General features: G+C 51.7%; 1 protein-coding gene across 1 annotated transcript; it reads left to right on the top strand.

Annotated features, from left to right (window-relative positions):
• Positions 1-11,435: 11,435 nt before the first annotated feature.
• Positions 11,436-15,984, top strand: CSRNP1 (cysteine and serine rich nuclear protein 1). The gene is made up of 4 exons (XM_007945729.1): positions 11,436-11,628; positions 13,787-14,046; positions 14,563-14,877; positions 14,983-15,984. The coding sequence occupies exons 1-4, from the start codon at positions 11,436-11,438 to the stop codon at positions 15,982-15,984; spliced, it is 1,770 nt and encodes a 589-aa protein (XP_007943920.1).
• The last annotated feature ends 2,806 nt before the right edge of the window (positions 15,985-18,790 follow it).

The following is an 18,790-nucleotide window of genomic DNA, read 5'->3' as shown; positions in this document are numbered from 1 at the left end:
TATATTCTAACATCCAGAGGTTATTTTTGGCCCCTTCTCAATCAACACTGTCACCCCTGTGTTTTAGTTCTGTTTTTCACTTCACATAAATGGGGTCATAGTTACTCCTCTTTTGTATCTGGCTTCTTTTATTCAACATAATATTTTTGTGATTTATCCAAGTTGTTGTGTGAGATTTGTTCTTCTTCATCACTGTGTAATATTCCATTATATAATAAATCAGTTTGTTTCCATTCATATGTTGGTAGACACCTGGGTTGTTTCCAGTTTTAGGCTATTATGAGTAACGCTGCTATACACATTCTTATAAATGTCATTAGGTGGCCATAAGCATTTTGTATCTTTTGGGTATATACTGAAAAGTAGAATTTACAGGGTCATAGTTTACCTATTTAGCCTTAGTCAGTATTACCAAATCATCTTCCTAACTGATCACACCAATTTACATGCCTACCAACAATGTATATAACAAATCTGACTGATTCTCAATCTTGCCATATTTGGCTACTGTCAATTCTTTCATCTTTAGCTTTTCTGATAGGAATGCATTATTAATTTTAATTTAAAAATTTTTATTTAAAACTGTCATAATTTTTTCTTTACCTAAAATGGGTGGTCCATGGATGCTGAATGTATGAGAAATTCAAAGGACTCTTCCAAGTTCTCAGGAATTCCCAGAGGACACGTGGGTGTGTTTCTGCCTATGTGCCATGGTCACAGATGGAAGCTGCTCCAGACCCACCCTCCTTGCCTTGGAACAGACCATTCATTTCCCCGTGAACAGGAAGAACTTAGCTGGGATCCCAGAGGGAGATGTTTCTCATCACCAGCAACATCTGGGGAACATCTGGTGAGCCCAGCCCAGCCCAGGGAGATGCTTTCCTGGAGAAAACACATCATTTAATTGATCCTTTTAAATCTTTCCCTTATTTTCTCCTTGTATTTCTGTCCCCCATGCCCACCAACCATTGGCTCCCTGCTTTGAGTCCCTCTCTACTACTAACTCTTCCCAACTTGCTGCCACTGGTCTGTGTCCTGTCTGGTTTTCCCCACACACAGCTCAACAGGATACACACCAAGGCAGCCTGAAAGACCCTTGATAACTAGCATCCAAATTTGTCCAGTTCCTTGATCAGCAGGAAGCATCTTCTAGAAACTAAGTCAAGACATGTTGAAGTTGGCGGGGTTCTCTGGTCAAATATCTCTGTCTTAAAGATTGAAAAATTGAAGCCCAGAGACACAGAACCTAAAACATTCGAACTCCCCTCTAGGTATCATAAAACCAAAAAACCAATTACCGTTCAGTTGATTCTAACTCATGGCAATCCATGTGTGTCAGAGTAGAACTGTGCTCCACAGGGTTTTAAAGCATTTGGAGAGACTCCATTGGCTATGGAATAGGGTTGGCTGTAATCTTCATGGAAGTAGATTGTTGGGCCTGGATCTTCCTCAGTACCACTAGGTGAGCTCAAACCAGCAACATTTTGGTTAGCAGTTGAGCACAGACCGTCTGCGCCACCCAGGGATCTTTTCCATGGGGTTTTCAATGGATTTTTTTCTTTTTTTTCCAGAAGTAGAGCTCTAGGCCTTGCTCCTCTGGATGGATTTGAACCACCAACTTTTAGGTTAGCAGTGAGAATGTTAATCATTTGCACCACCTGGCCTGGGATTGGATGCAGGGAGGCAGAAGACAAGGATGATGAATACAAGGGAGATTTCTTCAGACCAGCAAAGTCTGCAACTGGCAGCATAGATGAGTGTCTAAATGGGGTGGTGGTGGATGGGTGATCTGGGGGGCTGGCTGTGACACCAGCCCTTAAATTCCCTCTTAAACCATCTCCACCACACCCACAGCTTCAACACCAGTTGTGTGCTAATACCCTTCCTATCCTCACCTCCAGCCTTGCCCTCTCATTGACCCCTATATCCCTGTATACATTTACTAAGTATATTTCATTTATTCAGAAAGTTCTCACCCAATGCTGGAGACAGAGCAGCGATCAAATCAGACACAGTCCTTGCCATCCCACTGCTCATAGTCTAATAGAGGAGACAGACAACCCAAAGGGAAACACACAAGTAAAACATACCACTAAGTTGGCCCAAGGCAGGTGCAGGCCAGAGATCAGCATCCTGGGACCTTTGAACCAGAAGGAACAGGGCACACCCCAAGAAATGACCATGGCAAATAAGGCTGGAGTGCAGTCACCAAGGGAGAAAGCAAGTGTAGAGTTGAGGCTAGAAGAAACATAATGATACACAGAACAGGATACGTCCTGTGTAGATTAAAAACTATATGCAGTAGTACCAATGTTACAAGCACATGTACAAATAAAAAGACACACAGTAAAGACTAAAATGGAAGGGCAGGAAAAGAGAGGGGGCAGAACAATGAAAAGAGAGAGGTAAGGCTGCAAAGGTGGGCAGGGGCCAGATTATGCTGGCCTTGTATGCCCCGTGGAGCTGAGAGTTCATGCTGTGGGCACTGGAAAGCCAGTGGAAGCTAGGCTCTGACTAACCAGACACCTCCCTCTGCAGGCCCCAGGTACACAGACACCGCACCAGGAAGGGCGGGAGGACTTCATCTTCCCCCAATTTGCTTTCCTATTGTTGTTCCATGGAAAGGTGAAGGTTGGGCAGACCTCTACACACACACACACACACACACACACCCCAGTGGCTGAAGAGGGGCCCTCACCCTTATATCCACCCCAAACGATATCAAGACAAGACAGAAGGTAACCCCCACCCCCACCTGGAGGGGGGTAGAATGGAATCCTGAGGGCTGGGCTAGTTACCAAAAGGATTTTTTTAGGACTGCCCAAGAAGAACCCAGAATGCAGTGGGAGGACTGGGAGGGGGAGGGTCAGGCTCCCACGAAGGCTCCCTGGAGGAGGCAGTGCAAGCAGATCCCTTAAAAACGATGGGACTCTGGTAAGTAGAGAGAGGACAGAAAGGCTCTTCTGGTAAAAGGAACGCTTGAGAGCAAAGGTTGAGTGGGAAAAGTCGAGGGATGCTTAAAAGGTAGGATCAGACCAGTGCTTAGGAAGAGGGACGAGGGTGGGCCCCGATTCCAAGACTCGTGGTCAGGGCATGCACACACTGCGCACAAGAGCAGGGCTGGCACCGCGTAAAAGGCCTTGGCGGAGCAGAGAAGTCAGTGGACCGTTTTAAGTAGCTAGGGTTTGGCCAGGAAGGAACCAAGTTTTTTTTTTTTTTTTTGAAGAGAGAGAGATAATGGGGGCAGGGGTAAGCCTGGGTCCTAGGACCCCTGGCTCAGGGCTTCTGTCGGAAAAGGATCTCTGGCCCAAAGGCAGAGATCAGGCCGCAAGGGCGAGCTCCCCTCACCCCCCACACGCACCCTAGGTTCTTGTCTAGTCAATTTCTTTTGAGAGGGACCTGGCAGGGGGTAGGGTAGGAGCTGGGGAGGGAACATTTAGGTTGGACTGTAGTAAAGCGCCTCGGGTGGGTGGGGGTGAGGAACCTGTTGGAGGCCTCAGCTCTGCCACTCTCTCTGTGTGGCTTTTAATGACGCTGCGCGCTGTTTCAAGACTCAGTCTACCCATCTGTAAACTGGGGAGGTGGGGCAAGACGGGATCCCTACGATTCAGTTCTGCCGGCTTAGAGGGTCCGCAATTCCGCGAAACCATGCGGGTGGGGACAGGGCTGGGAGGGGCTGGGGCCGGAGCTGGGCCGGAGGCGCCTTTGCTGGGTCAGAGTCCGCAGGGAGGTCCTGCAGCCGCAGCGCCAGGCTCCGGGCGGGGGAGGAGGCAGCGCCTCCGGGGCGGGGCCGTCGGCTGCCTGGCGGGAGGCCCGGAGTGCGTCAGCGCAGTGAGCCCCGGAGTTTTCCACTGACGAGGAGGGCGGGGCAGCAGGCGGGACCCGGCGCAGCCAGTCTCCCGCCGCCGCCGCCGCTGCTGGACGCGGAGAGAGGGGCAGCTTGAGCGACGGTCGTGCGGCCGAGCGCTCTAGGGATCGCGGCGCCGGGGGGCGTCCCTGAACAGGACGCGGATCGCTTCAGTGCCCTTGGCGAGCGGCGGAATCACAGGTAAGCGCTGAGGGGCCCCGAGCCCGGCTGGCCGGGACTTTGGGAGTGGGCGATCCTCACTAGAGGGGGCTGCTCCTGCAGCCCCTACCATTTGTCCCCTGCCACCCGGAGCGGACGCCAGAGTGGGGGCGCTCCGCGGCACCCCACCCCCATGAATAGTCCAGCCTGGCCCCAGACAGTACGCAGCGGCCGGAGTGTGAGGCTGGGAGCCCGAGAGGTGGGAGTCGCAGGTTTTCCGCTCCCCTTTCCCGCGCGATCGCGGTTACCGGGAGAAGTTACGGCGCCCGGAGCTCTGTGCGGGTGGCGGCTGAGGCGGGGTGGCGCGCGGGTGGCGGGGTGATGGGGTGCGCGCGTCCGCGGGTGAGTTTCCTTTTGACCCAGTTGCCTGAGAACTTTTCAGAAGTTCCTCGCGTGGCCGAAGCAGGTGACATTTGTCGTCTTCCTCCTTGGGCTCCCCCTGAGGGCGGGTGCCTGGGCTGTGGCGTGTGCCCGGGCGCACTGGCGGGCGGGGGGGGGGTCAGAGAGGGAGTGAAGGGATGAGCCTGGAGTGAGGCGCCGTGAGTCACGGACCCCAGAGGGAGGGAGGAGGGATTGTGTCGTACGCTCACCTGTTTGTCACTCACTGTCACACGCAGAAGCCACTGCTGTGAGTCACGGGCGCAGCAACACAGGCTACCCGCGGGCACACGTAGGCGCTCTCCTACGCGCTTCTACTCCACTCCGCAGCATTTCCTCATGGTCCTCAGTTTCTCCTCCCCGGAGGCTTTTTCATAGGCGCACGACACTGTTGAGATGCCTACACCACGGCAACAGTCACACACTTAGTCACTCTCAATTTCCGGCGCTATTACACACAGCCATAGCCTACACTCCTGACACAAGAGGGTCCCTCCTTAGCTATACTGCCCACCCAACACCTCCACTCAGATGCCTCACAGTCTCCCTAATTCACCACCTCTTCCCCAACCCTAAACTTTGGCATCTACCCTCTTTAGTCTCCACATCCAGCAGTCACTAAGTCCACTCCCCTTTCTTCTGTGCCTTTGTCTTGTTATCTCTCACCTGGACCTGGCAGCACTGTCTAACCTGTCACACCCCCTCCAGTCCTAGTGCTGAGCAATCTTTTAAAAATGCAAATCTAGTATTGTCACACCTACAGAAACCCTTTTGTGGCTTCCAGTGCCCTCTGGCTAAAGCCTACCGTGGCTTCCTCAGCCTTGTCTCAGGCAGTCCCTTCCCTCTCTCACCACTCCCTCCTCAAGTCCCTCACACCTGCTGTGCCTGCTGTCTGGAGCTCTTTCTATGTCCTTCCTTTAGAGAGATTGCCTTCACCCCAGCACTCCCCTCCCAGCCGGTCCCAGCACCTAATATTGTTTGTAACTTTGCACCCCTCTGTACTAAACTTACAGTTTCAAGAGGAGAGCAATTGTGTATGTATTACTCCCTGTGTGCCCAAATGCCTGGCACTGTGCGTGGCACATCATGGGAGCTCAATAAATGTTTTATTGACTGGATGAATGAATGAGAGGGAGCAAAGGAGGCCTCCATAAATGGAGGAAGCAGTCATTGTTAGGTGCAATTTCCCTTCTGCAGGAGCTAGTGCCTTATGTAGCCAGCAAACATTTGGCACTTACCCAGTGCCAGGCCCTGGAGGCCAAGGCAGAGGAACTGTTCCCCCCCTATCACTTTCAGTGGGATGTGTGGGGGAGGGGTATGCCAAAGCTTCCTGTCTTCCCTCTCTGGGCAGCCCAGGCCATTTTTCCATCCAGTCCCAGATGGGGCCAGAAGTGCCCAGGTATGCCCTCCCATTCTCCTAGGAAGTGGTTCCTGAGGGCTTGGGGTCATGTGACCCCAGGTATAGGGGATTGCCCCTGGACAGAAGAGGCTCTCAGGTTAAAGGACAGATTCTTGAGATTCCTGGACATGGATGGAGGCAGCTGAAGGCACCCCTCTGCTCATCTCCAGCCCTAGCTGGGGGCTGGGGCATTGCCAGGATGTGGGCACAGGAGTTGGTGTGGCTTTTCAGAGGCCTGGAGAAAGCCTGCCCCACCAAACAGCCATCAGTGGGGACCTGAGTGCTTGGTGTACAGGGGTGAGGTTGCCGTCCCTGAATTCACATAGCTCAGCCTGAGTGTGTAGGTAGTTGTGGCAAGTAGTGGATGTTGGAGTCAACCCCCTTTGTCCTGGGTTGTCAGCCTCTGTGTATGGTGGCAGGAAGGGGGCCTGATTCTCAGGGCCTGGTGAGATCCCGGAAGAAGCCTGATTCTCTTTGATTCAGGGCCTGTCTCTGGGCTCTTGCTTCTTTGGGGTGTAGCATTTCTGCCTGAACCAGCTCCTGGGAATTACTTTTCCTTCCTCCAGGACCCCAGGAGGGGCCTGTGCTCACCCTGGGAACAGTGCCTTGGTCAGGATCTTGATTCCTGGGTAGCTGCTGAGCGCCCCTCCCCCGCCCTCTGACTCACTGTCTGACACTTTTCTTGGACTGTTTTCACTATCTTTCATTCCTGTTTCTGAGTTGGCCTCTCCTTGTCTCTGGTTCAGTCTTTTTGTCCCATCCCCTGCCTCTGCCTCCGGATTCCCAGGTGGAACAGAAGAACACGAAATCCAGGTTCTCTTCTTTCCCCATCTCCCAAGAAGTATCAGGCAGGATATAATTTCTCATTTAATTTGAGGTCTGCAGATCCTGCTAGGAATTTACCACTAGAACCTGCTAGAAGCTTCCTTGTGTCTCTGTTTCCTTGTCTGCAGCCTTGGAAGTTTTAACCTCCTTACCTTAAGTTCCCAGTTTTTTGACATCTCAAAGGCACACTTACGGTATCTGGCTTGAACCTACTTCCTTGACTTCTCTTGGGAGAACCAGAAGCCTCCTGAGACGCTGACATTGGCACTTAATAGCCTGAACTTGCCTCTCCCACTCTTAGAGCCACCCCTTTCTAGCACCACTCATGTTCAAACCCTCTGGCACAGACTGAGGGATGAGCATATGGCCCCCTCCTCGAATTAACTGGAACCAGAGCAGGAGAAGTTCACAGTGTCCAGTCATTCCCAGAGACTTCATGTTGTCTCTGTGTTGATACATGATACTTGCCACCCTCCTCTGAGGTTCATTGAGTGCCTTCTTTATGCCAGACTCTGGCCTGGGTGCTGGGCACAACTGGACATAGTGAGGGCCAAACAGAGGTGCTGGGAGCCTGGCCAGAGGGAGACTGTCATGAAGCATTTGTAGTATGGTGTGATAGGGCTGTGATGGGAGAATCCCAGGACCCAGTGGGAGGTCAGAGTGGCATCTAGTGGGGGAGGAGGGTGCCCTGCAGAGAGGTCCTCTTGCAGATGACTTCTGAAGGACCAGTAAACAAACAAACAAAAAAACCCTGTTGTAATCAAGTCAATTGTTACTCATAGTGACCCTATATAACTGCCCCAGAGTCTTTTCGAGGCTGTAATCATTACAGAAACAAACTATGTGGGTTCGAACTGCTGACCTATCAAAGGTTAGCAGCTGAGAGCTTTTAACTACTGCACCCCCAGGGCTACTTGAAGGGCCAGTAGAGGTTTGTTTTTGTGAGGGATGAGGCTAGGATATACTTGTTGTTGTTGTTATGTGCCGTTGAGTCGCACCCGACTCATAGCAACCCCTCCTTGGGTTTCCGAGGCAGTATCACTACGGAAGTAGATTGCCCCATCTTCCTTCCGAGGAGTGGCTGGTGGGTTTGAACCACCAGCCTTCTGCTTAGCAGTCAAGTGCCTTAGCCACTGTGGGATATACTAGGCGTAGGAAAAAGGTTGTGGAAAAGCCAGGAGGTGAGTGGAAGTTATGAGAAAGTAAGCTCAGCTAAAAAAAAAAAGCAACCCACTGCCATCAAGTTGATTTCGACTCATAGTGACCCCCATTGGGTTTCCGAGGAAGTTAATTTTTATAGAAGTAGTTTTTATAGAAGTAGTTTGTCGTGTCTTCCTTCCACAGAGTGGCTGGTGGGATTGAACTGCCAGCCTTCTGGTTAGCAGTTAAATGCCCTAGGCACTACCCACCAGAGCTCCTTGTAAGCTCAGCTAGACTATAGGATAAGGGAGGGGTGGAGAAGTCTTACATGATGAGGCAGGGGCCAGGCCTGCTTCAGCCTCTTGCAGAATTCTGAACTTAATCCTAATAGCAGTGAAGAATTATGGAGTGGTTCTATGCCTAGAGGTGGCAGGTGTTGTTGTTGTTGTTACGTGCCATCGAGTCGGACCTGACTCATAGCGACCCCTCCTTGGGTTTCCGAGGCAGTATCACTACGGAAGTAGATTGCCCCATCTTCCTTCTGAGGAGTGGCTGGTGGATTTGAACCGCCAGCCTTCTGGTTAGCAGTCAAGTGCCTTAGGCACTATGCTACCAGAGCTCCCAGAGGTGGCAGATAGTAGTTTAATAATATTCTGGCTGCAGGGTGAAAACTGGCTTAGGGGAGAGGGCAGGGACGGGGCAGAGAACATAGTAGTATCAGGGACAGAAGCATGATAAGGGTAATAAACTTTGCAAATTGAAGGTGACATACATAAAATGCATGAAGTATGCTAATCTTAAGTGTATAGCTAGATGAATTTTTACAATTTTATACATCCATATAAATACCACCCAGGTTAATATAGAACATTTCGAGTCCCTGGAAGATTCTCTCATGACTCTCCCCAGTGTATGCCTCTCCATGTCCTGGGTGACACTGTTCTGACTTGTATGATCACCAGTTGATTTTGCCTTTTGATGAACTTTGTTCAAATATATTCTTGTGTCTAGCTGCTTTCACTCAAAGTGGTATCTGTGAGGGCCATTCGTGCTGTCTGTATCCAGGAGCTCATTCTTTTTTTTTTTTTCTTTTTATTTATACAATGTAGAATCACACTAACATTCGCTGAGCGCTTACTGCTATCCTGAAACTTTACATACATTGACTTATGTAAACTTCCCGACCCTGTGAGGTTTTAAGACAAAGAACTGGAGATACAGAGAGGTTAAGTAACTTGCCCAGGATCACCCAGCTGATTAGGAGCCAAACCAGGGATCAAACTCAGGCAGTGCACTGGAGCCAGCATTCTTAGCACTATGTTGTGTGGTGTCCATGATATTTCCTGAGCTGTGCCTGGCTTGTGTGGATTGAATTAGCTAATAATGTGTACTTCAGGCACTGGATGGCTGAATGCAGATGGAAGGAGAGGGAGGAAGGGGTTGAGGATGACTGCAGGTTTCTGGCTTGAGTAACTGGGTGGGTGGTGGTGCTGTTACTAAGATAGGGAACACAGGAAGAGGGACAGATGGCATGGGGGGTGGGGAATGGAGATGATGGGTTCGATTTGGGGCCTGTGGAATTTTCTGTTTCTAGGGGACAACCAGGTGCAGAATACTGCGTAGGCATTTGGTTCTAGGGATCTTGGGCGGCGGGGGGGGGGGGGGGGGTTGTTCAGCATTCAGCACCCTGTAGATAGCATCTGGAGCGTGGGAAAGGCTGGGGTCTTCCAGCCAGCATATGGTAAGGGACAGCTTGCATAGACATTGTTTGTCCCTGTGTGTTTATGTCTGAGTGTCTTTAGCCTGTCTGCACACACACGTGTGTGTATGTGTACGTATGCACCTACACCCCATTTGGGTCCTGAGTTCCCATCTCCTGGGAGAGCCTGTAGGTCAGCTGGGAGCTGGGTTGTTTTTGTTTGTGGTTTGACCCTGGTGGGGGGGCATGTCAAGACTGAGAAACAACCCACTGAGAAGCCCCCGGAAGCACCTGTGTGTCCTATTCCCCTAGGCCCTGGGTGGGGGTTTGGCAAGGGAGGGGGAGCTTCTCTCGCTGCTCATGCTGGCCTGGAGGAAGGCTGCAGTCGATTGACAGCACACCTCTAGGATCCAGGTTGGGGACTTCTTGGGGGGCTAAGGAAAGGGGTGTTTGGAAGAGGTACCTGAGCAGGGGGAGGCCAAGACAGCCTTCTGGTTGGTTTTTCCTGTACTCTGTCATTTCCTGTGATGGCCTTGATGGGGGAAGGGCTCCCCAGCCCTGGGGCCTCTCTCTGCTTGTTTCCCCTTCTTCCTGGTGACCTCCCAGGGGCCTGTCCCTTTGTGTGGCAGGACAGCGCAACAGACAAGGTAGTTGTACTCAAGACCATGGCAGTGAATCCCTTGGCTATGTCCCTCCTCCAAGCACTGCCAAGGGGCTGTTATTTATTGTGGCATTTAGGAGAAGGAGCCCCAAGTCCCCTCCACACAAATGAGGCTGCCAGGCTGTGGGAGCCCCCTAACTGGCTATACTTCCTCAGGCCTGAGACCCTCACAAGGATGGTACGGTATTGTGTTCTGGGGCTCCAGGTTCCCAAGCTACAACCAAGATTGGTGTGGGACATTGTCTTAGATGATTAGTTTCTCTGGAAGATTTTTTGTTTTAAGGGGAAAAAAATAATTTTTCCATAGGAGGTTAATTCCAGCAAACAGGGTCAGATATTGGAGGAGAAGGCAGAATGTGTGTGAATTTTTAAGATCAAAGAGAGGACTTGAAAGAAACGCAGAGCTGGAGTGGCTCAGGGTCACATAGCATGCCTGGAGGCAGGGGACTTCTCTCCTGTGAGGTGGGGATTTCTGAAGGAAAGTCTGAGAAGCACCATGCTAGCCAGCAGAGGAAGAACTTGGGAAAGTCCTGACTCTGGGAATCGGGCTCAGGCCCAGGGTCAGCATCAAAGCCAGCATCGTTCCCAGGGTGCCCCGGTCAGCCTGGCCTGGTGTGAGCGCCTGTGGGTCTGTGTGTGCATGGCAGTGTGTCTGTGTGGGTGTTCAGGAGTAAGGGAGGAGGAAGCAGAGACTGTGAGGCTGTGCAGACCGTAGGCGCGCAGACAGCCACACTCACACACACACACACAAATGCACACAGATGCGAGCGGGTGTGAATCACCCAGCCGGTGAGTCAGCCCCCAGGATTCCTGTTGGGGAACAAGGGAGGCCAGGCAGAGGTCTGTCAGCCCATCTGTCTGTCTGTTTCCTGCCTTTGCTGGCCGTGCCTGTTAGCGTGTGTGTTGTGTGTGTGTGCAGGTGGGTTATAGGAGAGAGTGGGGAAGGTGCCTGGTGGGTTCCTGCGTAGAATTTTGAGCAGAGGTGGCAGTGCTTTGGAAATACCAGGACTTGAGTTTGGAGGAAGGGCAATGCTGTGTCTTGGGCAAAGAAGTGTCCTAGAGGCCATACCCATGACAAGTGGGTGCTGAAGGGCTAGAGGAGGGTGTGGGTGACCTTGGAGGGTAACATGGATAAATGAAGATGGCTGAGAGCCCACCTTCTGCCCTCATCCCATGCCTGCTGCTGCTGCTGGCTTGCCGCTTAGAGCTTTCTTGTTCCCCATTCCAGGCTGCCTGTCCCCAGACCCTAGAGCACCCTTGTGCCACCATGACCGGGCTGCTGAAGAGGAAATTTGACCAGCTGGATGAAGACTCCTCCTCCTCCTCCTCTTCTGGATGCCACTCTCGCTCCTGCTCCCCAAGCTCTTCAGCCTCCCCCGCCTGGGACTCAGATGAGGAATGCCCCTGGGATCAGATACCCCTGCCTCACCGTGACTTCCGTGACTCTCAGAATTTCACTCGTGAGTCTTCCTTGCCATGGCCTATTACGGGGACCCTACCACACACCCCACCTGAGAGATGGAGTTGGGAGGCCCTTGATCAAGGCATTCCAGCTCCTGGGTGTCCTGACCCCAGAGCTGTAGCTCCTGTGCTTGCCTCCCGCCTCTGCACTTCCTAGAATACAGCAGTCACTCAGAAATGCTCTCTGTCCGGAGCTCTTGGGGCCCAGCATGATTCACTTTTAACCTTGGAACTCCCTGCTTGGAAGTAATGACACACAGAATGGAGCTCCTTAGAGTGTCCCTGAAGGGTCCTCCCACCCTGGCTCCTCCCTTCTATTCCAGTTTCGTTTCTCTAGCCTGCTCCCTACACTCCTACAAACCTAACTGCTGGAATTCCACACCCCATATTCCCTGCCTTGGGCCTATCAAGCCAGTCTCTCTCTAGTCAAAGTGCTATTCAACTTTCTCTACAAAGAGTGAAAAAAGGGTTTTCTCTCAGTTATTTTCCATCTTGCATAATTCTGATTTCAAACTGACAAGAATACCCTAGAGCAGTATTTCTCAACCTTGTGTTTCATTATCATCCCTTTCTGACACTTAGAAACTTAGACACTTAGACACTTTTCCTAATCACTCTGATAAACATTTAACACAGATATGCTGTGTATTTATGTACTGTATGTATATCTGTACTTCACATGTTAAAACAAACATGATTTTTTTTTGCTCCCCAAGAGCCAATTTTTGCATCTGTTGAATGCATGCCCTAAAACAAGCCAACATAAAAACTGTAGCCATTCTAGTTTAAAAATACAGATACAAAAGTCATAAATGCAGCCTTAGCACATAGAGTTGAACACGTAGATTAGCATGTAATACTTTAACTGAACTACTACTATCAGTTTATTTTGGACATACCGGGATAGTAGGAAATCAGTTATCAGTTACCAAGTGACTGTTGCAGACGAGGAAAAATGATGAGAGCTGCTATAATGCAAAAAGGATATTTGATAAAATGTACTATTCTTTCTAGATAAAACCCTTGGAGAGACAGGTTAAGTAAATTCTACCTGATGACTTTTTGAAAACATGTCTTAACCCCAAAACTGACATTATGATTGAGGAAATACTGGAAGCATTCCCACTAGGTCAGGAACAAGACCAGGATGCTGTCACCACTGCTAGTTAACATTGCTTTGAAAGTGCTAGCCAACTCAGTTAGTAGAGACATAAGAATTATATGTACCGGATTGAGGCAGGCTAAATTGCCATTATTTGCAGATGGTTGCCTAGCTAATAAATGCAAGAAAATAAGCAGAAACACTTATTTTGTTTCTTTAATTTTTACTGTGATTTGGGTGAAAGTTTACAGAGAAAATTCATTTTCCATACAACAGTTCATACACATTTTGTCTCATGACATTGACTGCAATTCCCCAAAGTGTAACAGCTTTCTTCCCACTTCTTCACCATAATTATTTCTTCCCTGTGTCCTTCCCTCCCACACACTCCCCGCTCCCTGAGCTGTCTCCCTGTGTAGACACTGCCCTTCTGTTCTCCCATGATTGATCGCTCCAAGTAGTATATCTACCTGATGTAAATGCTCAGCCCACATGCAAGCAGAAACACTTTTATAAGAGAATTCACTCAGGTAGTTGGGTACAAAAGATCATATATAAAGAGCTTCTATAAATCAATTTAAAAAAACTATGTAAAAGAGACCTATAAATAGCTAATAAAGAAAGATGCTTAATCTTACAAACATTCTTGATTGAACTGGTAAACAGTAAGCCAATATGGACGTGAGTGTTGTGTTCAGTTTTATCAACACCAGTGCCAGTCATGATGTTGTTGTTATTATGTGCTGTCGAGTCATCTCCGACTCATAGCAGCCCCTCCTTGGGTTTCCAAAGCAGTATCACTAGAGAAGTAGATTGCCCAGTCTTCCTTCTGAGGAGTGGCTGGTGGGTTTGAACCACCAACTTCCTGGTTACCAGTCAAGTGCCTTAGGCACTACGCTACCAGAGCTCCTAGTGCTGGGTCCTAAATTCTGATCTTTTTTTTTTCCCAGTGTGGGACAGTGTGTATGTAAGAAGAGATTCAGGATGCTCTTCTAGGAGATTATGTTGTGCCTCACAGAGAACTAATCCCCGCCCCTTCCCTACCTGTCTTCCAGCCCTGTCCATCTTGAAGCGGGCTCCTCGGGCACGCCCAGGCCGCGTTGCCTTTGACGGCATCACTGTCTTCTACTTCCCTCGGTGCCAGGGCTTCACCAGCGTGCCCAGCTGTGGTGGCTGCACGCTGGGCATGGCCCCTCGCCACAGTGCCTGCCGCCACTTCTCCTTGGCTGAGTTCGCACAGGAGCAGGCCCTGGCACGGCGAGAGAAGCTCCGCCTCCGCTTGAAGGAGGAAAAGCTGGAGATGATCAGATGGAAGGTAGGGACCCCTCTCTGTGTCCTGTCCTCAGTCAGCTTCTGGGGTCCTAGCCTTTCAGGGAGGGGTGGCCTCAGGGAGAGTTAACAAGGTTGGGTGCCAAGTTGCTCACTGTATATTTGGGGAACCAGGCCCATGGGGTCCAGTGATTGACTAGATTGGGGTTTGTTGCCTGGATTATCTGTGGCAGAGCAGCAGCATCGTGTTTGCTACAAGGGCTGCGGGCATGGTACCTGATTGCTGTATTGGGGGGAGGGGTGTGGTGTTGATGTGACATTGAGGGTCTGTATCTGCCTGGCTAGGGGTAGGAGTTTGTCTGTCAACTGGAGATTGACATGAACAGAAGAGCTGTTTGCACATGCCCTGAGAGCAGTGTCCTTGGCTGTTGTGTTCACTGTTGTGTCCACAGTGCCCAGCACAGAGGAAACACTTGGAGAATGCTGATTGAGTGTCTGATGGTTATGGGAACCGAGTGCCCATGCGTGAGCCTCATGACCCTCCTCTCTCTCATGGGTGCAGCTCTCAGCAGCCGGGGGACCCGAGGCAGAGGCAGGTCCGCCGCTCACAGTGGATGCCATTGATGATGTGTCTGTGGAGGAGGACTTGGCAGTGGCCATCGCAAGTGGCCAGTTGGAAGAAGGGACCTTCCTCCAGCCCTACCCAGCCAGGCGCCGGCGGGCCCTGCTGCGGGCCGCAGGCGTGCGGAGGATTGATCGCGAGGAGAAGCGGGAGCTGCAGGCTCTTCGCCGATCCCGGGAGGACTGTGGCTGTCGCTGCGACAAGGTCTGTGACCCTGAGACCTGCAGCTGCAGCCTGGCAGGCATCAAGTGCCAGGTATGGGGGCTGGACTAGGCTGGGAGGGGGTTGTGTCAGTAGCCTGAACCTTGGCGCTTCTCTGGGCTCTGCAGAATCCTTACTTGTATCTCTCCTTCTCTGCAGATGGACCACACAGCATTCCCCTGTGGCTGCTGCAAGGAGGGTTGTGAGAACCCCAAGGGCCGGGTGGAATTTAATCAGGCACGAGTTCAGACCCACTTCATCCATACACTCACCCGCCTACAGCTGGAGCAGGGAGCCGAGGGCCTTGTACAGTTGGAGGCCCCTGCCCAGGTCAGCACCCCCAGCCCTGGCGAGCAGGCCCTGGCCCCCGTGTTTCCACTGGCCAAGCCCCCCATGAGCAGCGAACTGGGTGACAACAGCTGCAACAGTGACATGACTGATTCCTCCATAGCATCCTCCCCAGTGTCAGGCACCAGTGAGGCCCCTAGTGGCCCTGCCCACTCAGCTCTGCCTGGCCTGGCCTTCCAGCTTGGTGTGGATGATGACAACCTAGTGCAGATCCTGAGTTTCAGTGACTCTGACCTTGGCAGGGAGGAGGAGGAGGAGGAAGAAGAGAAGGAAGGAGGCATGGAAAGCCTGGACAACCTCAGCTGCTTCCACCCAGCTGACATCTTTGGTACCTGTGACCCTGGTGGCCTGGCCAGCTGGACCAACAGCTATTCCAGCTCTAGCCTCACATTGAGCGTCCTGGATGAAAATGCCAACCTGGATGCCAGCTGTTTCCTGAACAGTGGCCCTGAAGGGTCAAAAGAAGCTAGCCTCCCTGGGACCTCAGGGCCGGCCAGTGTGGATGTTGGCCAGAGCAGCTCGGTGGACCTGAGCTTGTCTTCCTGCGACTCCTTTGAGCTGCTCCAGGCCCTGCCAGACTATAGTCTGGGACCCCTCTATACCTCCCGGAAGGTGTCTGATGGCCTGGACACCCTTGAGGCACCATTTTTCCCCTTGCCTGGCTTCTCTCCACCCAGAGACACAGGCACTTGTTTCCTGGAGTCCATCATGGGCTTTTCTGAGCCAGCTGAGGAGGCCCTCACTCCCTTTATTGACAACCAATTGTTTGAGGACACTGCTCCGGCATCTCTGATGGAGCCAGTGCCTGTGTAAGGATGCGGAGGTCTTTTCCTGGCCCTCAGAGCCCTGCTGCTGCTTTTTTGTAACTTGGGGGTTCCCAAGGGCCTATATGTAATGGTCTGTGGACACTCCTGGTTTTTGTGCAACACTCTGGATTTATTTATTTATTTTTTTAACTCTGTGTTGAGGAGCAGGGTGTGAATAGGGACATCCCTTTCCGGCCACCCTGCTCCCGCCGCCCACCCACACAGTACTCTTCCAATTGCCAGAATGCGTGCCAGGAAGAGGAGACGAACTGGCTCCCCTGGAGCTTTACAGACCCCTTTTTGTCTTTGTATGATGTTTCTTCACCCAAAGACAGTAAGACAGGGCTAGAATTGGCCACTTGGGGCTTCTCCAGCTGCCCTGAGCCCTAGACCCATCGATGGGTGGCCAAATCTTCTGGACTGTGAAGACTGTAATTTATTTCTGTAATTTATTTGGAGATGGAAGCAGTGTTGGCCTCTCCTCTGGCTGGTGGGTCAACTGGGATCAGTATGGGGTTCAGACCCTGTGAGTCCCTTTTGCATCATAGACCTGCAACCCATGCCTGGCCCTGCAGGCTGAGTCCTGGGTGCCCTAGGCTTTGGTGTAAACCAAGTGTGGATTTGAGCCCGATGATGGGCTCTGTCAGCAGCTTGGTTCCTGGATGGCTGAGCAGGCAGGACTGGCCAGGGACAGCCTGGACCAGGGAAGGGGCTGAGCTGACCATCTGTGACCAAAACCCTCTCCTGTCCTGCACAGGCCCTCTGCTTTCTGTGCTCTGCCCAGCCTGCCTTCCTAAAGGCCTTTATTCCAGCTCCATTGATGTTGGAGGGGAAAGCAGGAGGCCCAGAGAGGACAAGGGGCTTGCCTCAGGACACACAGCATGCCCCTGACTACTATCTCAGGACTTTCTGGGTACTACACTCCAGTCTGAGCCACTTGCCCATACCCTGAAGCCACTTGGCCAGGTGAGGGGTGGCTCCTTAGGGTTTTTATGGCCTTCGCTCATGTTGAATTTTGCATCATAATTTCTATATTCTCCCTAAGTATTAGAACTATAATTTATTCATTTTTCTCTGTATCTGTGCCAAGAAGCCCAGGCTCTGGGCCTGCCCCATCACCTCCTCCCCTACCCCTTTGCCCAGGAAGCCTCACCAGGCTGTATGCTTGTGGAAACACCTTGTATCTGAACTTAACAGGTACCAGTAAAGAGGCTGTATTTTTAACAATGTGGTCTGCTGTTTGTGGGATGGGGAGCATGAGTACTCCCTCTGGAGGCAGTAGGGAGAAAAGGGGGAGATAGGCCCTGCAGGGCAGTGTGGACACACAGGCCCCTGAGGTGGGAGTGGCAGTGGGCGACACACCACATTTGGCTTGTTCCATGCCAGTCATCTTGGAGGCAGGAGGCCAGCTGAGAGAGGCTGGCCAGGCAGATGGAGCAGTTTTCCCTTTTGGGGTGGGGTGGGGGGTGGGGGTGGGGAAGCTGTCCCCTTTATGATTAACCCATTCCTCTCCAGCTGTGGCCTGGGGGGTGGGGATTAGCAGCAAGGCAATCTCCTGGGATGGGTGAGGGCTCTGTCCTTCCTATTCACCCACACTGAGCTGGGGCCTGGCCCTGAGGGTGAAGTGACCCACCCCGGGTGGGGTGAGGGCAGGCAGTAGGATGTGGCTGGTGGAGGCCTGGCACTGGACTCAGCAGCTGTGCTCCCTGGGGACCTGAGCACCAGAAGCTGCAAAACCTCATCCATCTGTACCAGCCAGACTAGTCTGACCTGTCCCTGACAGGCAGCCTGGCTACAGGCCAGCAGGAGCAGACACACCCCATTCTGGGGAGCCCCAGTGTGGGGGCCTGAGGAAGGTTGACCTTCCCCTTAGGAATAATGATGGGTTATGCAAGTGCTGGGAGCGGGGCAGGGGAACTTCTTGGAGGAGGATCAAAAAAAACATGATTTGGGTCCTCCTTCTTACTCATAATTTTCTGCCACTGTTGGGTACCCCTTACTTTCTCTCTATATGGAGGAGAGCCTCCCGGGCTGAGAACTTGGGATGAGATTGTCAGGTTCAAGTCCCAGCTCTTCCACTACCTAGTGAGATGGCTTAGCAAGTAAGTTACCCTCTGTGTGCCTGGCTCTAAATACTATGCAAACAACACTGCTCACCTCATGAGCTTGCTGAATCCTGGGTGCTCTGGTGGCATACTGCCTAAGGCACTTGACTGCTAACCAGAAGGCTGGTGGTTCAAACCCACCAGCCACTCCTTGCAAGGAAGGTTGGGTAGTCTACTTGTGTAGTGATAACTGCCTTGGAAACCCAACGAGGGGTCACTATGAGTCAGATCTGAATTGATGGCAGTGAGTTTGGTTTTTTGGGCACAGAGAAGGGTGCCTGGGACTTGCAAGCCCCAGGTGTGTATGTGTGACTTCTGTTTTCATGTTTCTGCTTTTTTTATATGTTTATCCTTTCTTTTGGCCCATCCTGTCACCTTTAGGCATCTGTCTCCTGCCTCTGGATATGACCACATAGTCAGTGGCCATTAGATGACTGGTGGCTGGAGTCTGGCCTATGGTGGGGCAGCCTGTCCTTATATCCACTTGGTCAGGGCCAGCCAGGGCTTAGGCTTCTCAGGGGTGGAGCACCATGGCACATGGCAGATGTTCTAGCTCCTTCCTCATTGGCCCCTAGGGACCCTTTTGTAAGAGATTGCTTCAGGATGTATGTATAAAACTTCTATCTCCCCAAGGGCTCTGGAGTCTCTAAGCAGCCTGGGGTTCCTGTGGCAGCCTCCAGCAGCTCCAGAGACCTGACTGGAAACCCC

This window comes from Orycteropus afer, unplaced genomic scaffold (genome assembly GCF_000298275.1).
Source record: "Orycteropus afer afer isolate SDZICR_OR568_19922 unplaced genomic scaffold, OryAfe1.0 scaffold00142, whole genome shotgun sequence".
NCBI lineage: Eukaryota > Metazoa > Chordata > Mammalia > Tubulidentata > Orycteropodidae > Orycteropus > Orycteropus afer.
This window is presented reverse-complemented; position numbering and strand designations above follow the sequence as displayed.